Consider the following 7,763-nt stretch of genomic DNA (forward strand, 5'->3'; position numbering starts at 1 on the left):
ATCCAATAAGTTCGTTCCTCCCCATTTTACTTTTCAGTAAAAGAAAACATTTTTCTCAAACTTGAAATATTATTTGTGGGAGGACCCTTATTTGTTTAGAATATGTGCAGATGGCATAGTATGTAGATGTATTCCCCATGAATACGTAAGTGAAATTTTGTTTCATTGTCATGCTGGTCCGGCTGGAGGCCATTTTGGGGCAACTAGAACTGCTTCAAAAGTCCTCCAGTCTTGTTTTTATTAGCCTACTCTGTTTAAGGACGCGCATGAATATGTTACAAAATGTTCAAATTGTCATCGCACAGGTAATATCTCTGGGAGACATGAATTGCCTCTCAATAATACTTTAGTGTGTGAGCTATTTGATGTATGGGGTATAGATTTCATGGGTCCGTTTCCAGTTTCTTTTCGGAACAAGTATATTTTGGTGGCTGTTGATTACATGTCTAAGTGGGTGGAGGCACTTGCATGCAAAACTAATGATTCTAGGGTTGTCGTTCAATTTCTCATGAAAATTATTTTCTCACGTTTTGGAACACCTAGAGCCATTATTAGCAATGGTGGTACTCACTTTTGTAATCGCCTGTTTGACAGTCTGTTGGCTAAATATGGGGTTCGACATAAGGTGGCAACACCTTATCATCCTCAAACTAGTGGCCAACTCGAGGTATCGAACAGAGAACTTAAACGCATTCTTGAAAAGACTGTCGGTGCTTCAAGGAAAGAATGGTCTAGAAAACTCGAAGATGCACTTTGGGCTTACCGCACTATTTTTAAAACCCCCATTGGCATGTCTCCTTTTAAATTGTTATATGGGAAATCATGTCACCTACCTGTTGAAGTTGAACATAAGGCTTATTGGGCTACTAAATTTTTAAATTTTGATACTAAAGCCACAGGTGACGAGAGAGTACTGCAACTGAACGAATTGGATGAGTTTAGGTTGGATGCGTATGAGAATGCCAAGCTTTACAAGGAGAAAACCAAACGTTGGCATGATCAGAACATCGTTGATCGAGAATTTGTGGTGGGACATCTGGTATTGTTATACAATTCTCGACTGAAGTTGATGCCAGGTAAGTTGCATTCACGATGGTCAGGACCATACACCATCACGCAAGTTTTCCCTTATGGGACAGTGGAGATCACTAGTGAAGCAACTGGAGCATTCAAGGTGAATGGGCATAGGCTGAAGGTTTATCATGGTGGTACCATGCCCGATGAGCCGACCACCGTGGATCTGCAGGATCCAAACTGAATACAGGGAGTACAGTCAGGCTATCGACTATAAATTTAGCGCTTGCTGGGAGGCAACCCAGTGTTTATTTTAGTTTTATTTCATCTTTTATTTTAGTTTCCTTTCTTTTTGTTTTATTCATATCTAGTGAGCTAATCTCAGTTAATGGTGGTGCAGATGATTTATTCACTTGCGGTGGGATTTCTCAAGTGTGGGGAGTTTATCAGGACGAGCGGTTTCAGAACGTCAAATAGACCAGGGAAGTTTGTGTACAATTCTTGCATCATGTGTGCTTGATTGAGTTTCAATTTTGATGTATATATTTATAGAATTGTACATTACTGGCTTCGCATATGTATTTGGTTCGTAATGTTCAGGGAATTGATTTAAATAAATAATAATAATATTGGATTTTCGAGCTGGCACGGACCCGCACCCGGACCCCTACACGGGGTCCGTGTCTCCTCATCCCCAGATTTTCGAAATCCGAGTAGACCCGGACCTGTGCACGGAACCTCACATGGGGTCCGTGTCAATGCTTTCAGAATTCCCATTTTCGCAAAAGAGCACGGATCTTTACACGGACCCCTACACGGGGTCCGTGCCTTCTATTTTTTTTTAATCAGATTCAAAATAACTTCGCGACTTCCCTATTCTGAATCCCTAAACCCCGAAAATCGATTCTTCTCCCACAGTCGCCTCCCGTCGTGCCGCCGCCTCCCGCCGCACCGCCGCCGCCTCCCGCCGCACCGCCGCCTCCCTAGCCGTCTAAACACCACCACCGACGCCTCTAGCCGGTTCCCACTACCACCACCGTCTAGCACCCCGACTCAACTCCTCACAGTCAGTACCATACACCATCAACGTCCTTCGTCCACCGCCATCTACCGTCACCTCGCCGCCATGCTCCAATTTACCATAACCTCTTACTTTCCGGTAAGCGTGGCTTTCCTTGACTCCAATATTCGCCTATAACGTTGGGGATTTTGTGCCACCCTGTATGATTATTGCAAATTAGTTGGATTATTGCTTGGGACTTGTTCGTCGATTGTTGTCTGTTTAAGGATTCAGTGTTATCACTTTGATTGTGATTTTGGGGATAAATTGTTATTGGAGCCTTTTGAACCGTAGATTGTTTCAATTTGGTTGTTGATTAATTATCATTGCTTTGGGATTGAGTCGTGCATTGTGTGTTGTTGTTCGGATTGATTGGTTGAATTGTGAGGATTGGTTTGTAGGAGTGTTCGGCTATAACTGCTTGCATCGAAATGCCTCCTCGCCGACACACTAGTAAGCGCGCCCGCAGCGGTGCTTCCTCATCCTCCGGGTCCGTCAGGTTGCCATTTGATGCTTTGAGGTTCGCCTTGCTGCGAAAATTTCGAGTGGTACTCCGCACTTCACGGGAACCCGTCATTGTGGAACGTTCTATTCATCCGCGGATTTACCACGAGGTGCCACTCCGGGCAGAGTTTGATAAATTTGGATGGGGACCTATTTGATATAGGTGGATTTTACTTGTTTTTCATATCGTGTTATGCCTCGTTGTGTTACATTTATCGTTTAGACTGCATGCATTTTGTGTTATTTTAGAGTAATTTATATCTTCGTGTTGCTCATGTGTTTAGTTGGCGGCGAAAATGAAGGTGATTCCTGCAAAACTGAAGATCAAAGCGAGAAATTCGAGAGACCTCCGCCCGGGCGCACATTCATATCCGCCCGGGCGTATCCAAGGCGTGAGAAAATAATTTTTGCAAGATTCATCCGCCCGGGCGGATACATATATCCGCCCGGGCGCGCCAAAGAAAAAAATAAAAATGAAAATTTGTGAAGACCATCCGCCCGGGCGGAAACTTATGTCCGCCCAGGCGCGCCTGTAATTTTGGAAAGATTTTTGGACGATTCCTTACCTTATTTTCTGGATATGGGCAATATGGTAGGGGGTTGGAGGACGATTTGGGGACTCTCAGACATAATATTTCGCAGCCGCCACAAGTTGGAGAGATTTCTGCGCTTGGATTGAAGATTTGAAGCTTTCCGAGCATCGCTCTTCGTGTTTTTCGTCAACTCTAGTATTTCTTATTTAATTTTTATTATTTGAACTTAGTTTTGTTTATTTTCGCTATGAATTTTAGTAGCTAAACTTTATAATTTGTTGGGATTTAAGGGGATCCTACCCCAAAACTTTGATATAATTAATTTACACCTCGATTTCTGATTTATTCTTGATTATACTATTGTTTTATCGTGTTGTTAGAGCGTAGCTAACTTTAACAACGTCTTTATATTGCGAGTGAGTTCGAGAGAATAACTTGTGATAGGAACGAGTAGTATAATCCGTGGAACTACAATTTTCATAGATATATGAAATTGGATACGCGTCGATAGTCATAGTCCTAAGAGTCGAAAACTAGGGGATTTCATAGATCGAAATGCGATTCAATCTTGATAAATAATTAAAGACATTTAATTACTTCATTGAGTAGAATTAGTTTGGCATAGCTCGAGAGAGTGTGGTCAATTGAATAGGAAATCCTGTCGGAAGAATATGATCATTATCGAATAAATTAATTAATTAACGAGAGGGTAGGTGAACCGATATTCCCAACAAATCCATTTCTCATTGAATTTTAATCAACCATTTTCGATATTATCTTTCATCATTTAATTATTGAATCTTTTTATTTGCATATTTGTTCAAAAATAGTAGTGTTAAAACAATCAATTCAATATTCGTTGCTAGATTTTCAATAACTGAAAATAATAATTGTTAAATACAGTCTTCAGTGGAAAGATACTTGTACTCACGTACACTATACTATAACTTGGCATCGTGCACTTGCGATTAATTTTGAGCATATAAAACATATTTTTATTAAGGATTTCGCAGCGCAAGTTTTTCTCGATCAAGTTTTAGGCACCGTTGTCGAGGGACTGTTAATCTACAGTTTTATTTTTATTTATTTTATTTAGCATTACTTTATTTCCCTTGAGCTAACACTCTATATTTTATTCCAGATATCTTGTCTAGTGCATGCCAAAGTTACTTGACGTGGAGCTTGAGTTTGATCCTGAAATTGAAAGAACTTTCCGCAGGAGAAGACAACAACAGAGACTTAAAGAAATGATGGAGAGACACGAGCAAGAACGTGAGGAGGAACAGTGTGAAGATAGACAAGTTGAGATGCCACGTCGCTACCGATGCTAGAGTATGCCCAGCCTTCTTTGGAGGGTGCACGCCCTAGCATTGTGAGGCCTATCGTGCGGGCAAATTACTTTGAAATCAAGCCAGCTATAATCCAGATGATTCAGAACACAATTCAATTTGGAGGAACTGCAGTAGATGACCCAAACACGCACATCGCGGATTTTCTTGAAATTTGTGATACTTTTAAATTCAATGGAGTTTCTGATGATGCTGTTAGGTTGCGTTTGTTTCCTTTCTCTTTACGTGATAAAGCTAAAGCATGGTTAAATTGTTTGCATGTAGGTTCGATCACTACATGGGAAGACATGGCGAAAGCATTTCTCATTAAATACTTTCCTCCATCAAAGACCATGAAGTTGCGGGCAGACATTAATTGCAACATTTGCTCAATTAGATCAGGAGTCTTTATATGAGGCATGGGAATTCAAGGATCTACTACGAAGATGCCCTCATCACGAACTGCCACTTGGGTTAGTCGTTCAAACATTTTATTATGGTTTGCTTACGCCTAACCTTACTATGATAGATTTTGCTGCTTGTGGAAACTTGTTGAGAAAAACTGCGGAAGAAGGATATGAGTTGTTGGAGGAGATGGCTGCTAACAGCTATCATCCTCAATCTGAAAGGAACAACCAGCGGAGAAGCGCAGGAGTCCATCAGGTAACTGATTTTTCTGCCATTACTGCACAACTTGATGCGTTGAACATGAAACTGGACGGCTTGAACATGGGTGGCACAGCTATGCGTCTTCAAGAGATATTCTGTGAGAAATGTGGAGGTGAACACTATGTGAAAGACTGTCAAGATGTCAATCCCATCTATGTGCAAAATGAGGCACCGGTGAATCAAGTGGGAGTCCAAAACCGCACAAGGAATGACCCTTATTCGAACACATACAATCCTGGGCGGAGGCAACATCCCAACTTCTCATGGGACGGTCAAAACTAGTCAGAATCGACCGTAAGGAGGACAACCATATGGGAAACAACCGATGTACAGATCTGATCCTCCTAGAGAAGAAAAATTCAACATGGAGCAAATGATGTCTAAGTTTATTTCATCCACTGAAACTAGACTTCAAAACCAAGATGCATCAATAAAAGGGCTCGAGAATCAAATTGGACAGTTGGCCAAGATGATAGCAAGTATAGAGCCGGGCACCTTGCCAAGTAACACAGAGACAAATCCAAAAGAGCAAGTGAAGGCCATCGAGTTGAAGAGTGGGAAAATTTTAGAGTCAAGAGAAAAAGGAAAAAATCAAGTGCCGGATGAACTGACTGAGACATCTAAAGGTAAGTCTTCTAACACTGCACCAGCACCCACTGCACAATCAAAAATTGTTATTCCTCCACCTTTCCCTGCAGCATTGAAAAAAGCAAAACTAGATGCACAATTCGGTAAGTTTCTTGAGGTATTTAAGAAATTGCATATCAATATTCCCTTCGCCGATGCTTTAATGCAAATTCCTAGTTATGTTAAATTTTTGAAGGACATCTTAGCAAACAAAAGAAAGTTGGAGGATCACATGACGGTGAATCTTACTGAAAATTGCTCTGCTTTGGTGCAAAACAAAATCCCACCGAAACTTCAAGATCCAGGGAGTTTTTCTATTCCTTGCATGATTGGTGATGTTGTTTTTCATAAAGCCTTGTGTGATCTTGGTGCAATTATTAATCTTATGTCGTTGTCTGTGTTTAGGAAACTGAGATTGGGCGAACCTAAGCCAACGAGGATGTCTTTACAACTGGCTGACAGATCTGTCAAGTATCCACGAGGAGTGATTGAGGATGTGTTAGTTAAAGTGGACAAATTTATTTTTCTTGCGGACTTCATGGTACTTGACATGGAGGAAGACATGGAGATGACTTTGATTTTGGGGAGACCATTCCTTGCAACTGGCAAGGCTCTGAATTGATGTTCAAGAAGGGAAGTTGAGATTGAGAGTGAGAGAGGAAGAGATTACTTTTGATGTCTTTATTGCACTTAAGCACACTCTGCATTCTGATAGTTGTTTTAGAATTGATGCTTTTGATCCTCTTGTGTCTAACTATGTGCAGGATACTCTTAGGGACCTTTGGAGGCCACTTCACTACTGAATTGGGAGAAGAGGAATTGGACGAAGAAAAATCTGAAATAGTGGCATACTTTAATGCCAACCATCCATGGAGAAAGCCAATGAGGATGAGACTGGAAGATCTGGGGGATCGAAGAGATTTGACCCCTCCCAAGTCAAGCATCGAGGAACCACCGACGCTTGAGCTCAAACCATTGCCTTCGCACCTAAAGTACGTGTACCTAGGTGAGAATAACACTTTTCCTGTCATTATTTCTGCTGCTTTGATAGATGTGATGGAGGACAAACTGTTGAAAGTCTTGAAAGCGCACAAGAGTGCATTTGCGTGGAAAGTGGCGGATATTGAAGGGATCAATCCATCAGTCTGCATGCACAAGATATTGATGGAAGAAAAGTGCTCACCTCTCGTGCAACCTCAAAGAAGATTGAATCCAAAGATGCAAGAGGTAGTACAGACAGAAACTATCAAACTCCTTGATGAAGGTATTATCTATCCTATATCTGATAGTGCATGGGTAAGTCCTGTTCAGTGTGTGCCGAAAAAAGGTGGGATTACTGTGATCACAAATGGAAATAATGAATTAATACCCACTAGGACTGTTACGTGATGGTGTGTGTGCATTGATTATAGGAAATTAAATGATGCCACCCATAAAGACCACTTTCCCCTTCCCTTTATTGATCAAATGCTTGAGAGGTTAGCGGGTCATGAGTTTTATTGCTTTTTGGATGGGTATTCTGGGTATAACCAAATCATGATTGCGCCCGAGGACCAAGAGAAAACCACTTTCACTTGTCCTTATGGAACTTTTGCTTTTAGACGGATGCCTTTTGGTTTGTGTAATGCCCCGGCCACTTTTCAGCGATGCATGACCGCGATATTTCATGACATGATAGAAACTTTTCTTAAAATTTTTATGGATGACTTCTCGATTTTTGGCCCTTCTTTTGATGACTGTTTGCAGAACTTGAAGGTGGTGTTGATGAGATGTGAGGAGATGAATTTGGTGCTGAATTGGGAAAAGTGTCATTTTATGATGCAAGAAGGGATAGTATTGGAGCACAAGATATCAGAGCATGGAATAGAGGTGGATAAGGCAAAAGTCGAAGTTATCAAGAACTTACCACCTCCGACATCCATCAAGGAAGTTAAAAGTTTTCTAGGCCACGCCGGCTTTTATCGGCGTTTTATCAAAGATTTTTCTAAAATTGCCAAACCTCTATCTTCCTTACTTATGAAAGATGTG

At 41.2% G+C, this 7,763-nt stretch overlaps 1 protein-coding gene across 1 annotated transcript; it reads left to right on the forward strand.

Moving 5' to 3' along the window:
* The first annotated feature begins 385 nt into the window (after positions 1-385).
* LOC140807479 (uncharacterized) lies at positions 386-1,258 on the forward strand. Its single transcript, XM_073164336.1, has one exon. It carries the CDS (start codon positions 386-388, stop codon positions 1,256-1,258), a length of 873 nt encoding a protein of 290 aa, XP_073020437.1.
* Positions 1,259-7,763: the final 6,505 nt, after the last annotated feature.

This window comes from Primulina eburnea, chromosome 1, assembly GCF_022965805.1.
Source record: "Primulina eburnea isolate SZY01 chromosome 1, ASM2296580v1, whole genome shotgun sequence".
NCBI classification, from domain to species: Eukaryota; Viridiplantae; Streptophyta; class Magnoliopsida; order Lamiales; family Gesneriaceae; genus Primulina; species Primulina eburnea.

Bases quoted from the DNA above. Each gene is read 5' to 3' on its own strand.
- LOC140807479 (XM_073164336.1), top strand. From the start codon at position 386: ATGGGTCCGTTTCCAGTTTCTTTTCGGAACAAGTATATTTTGGTGGCT.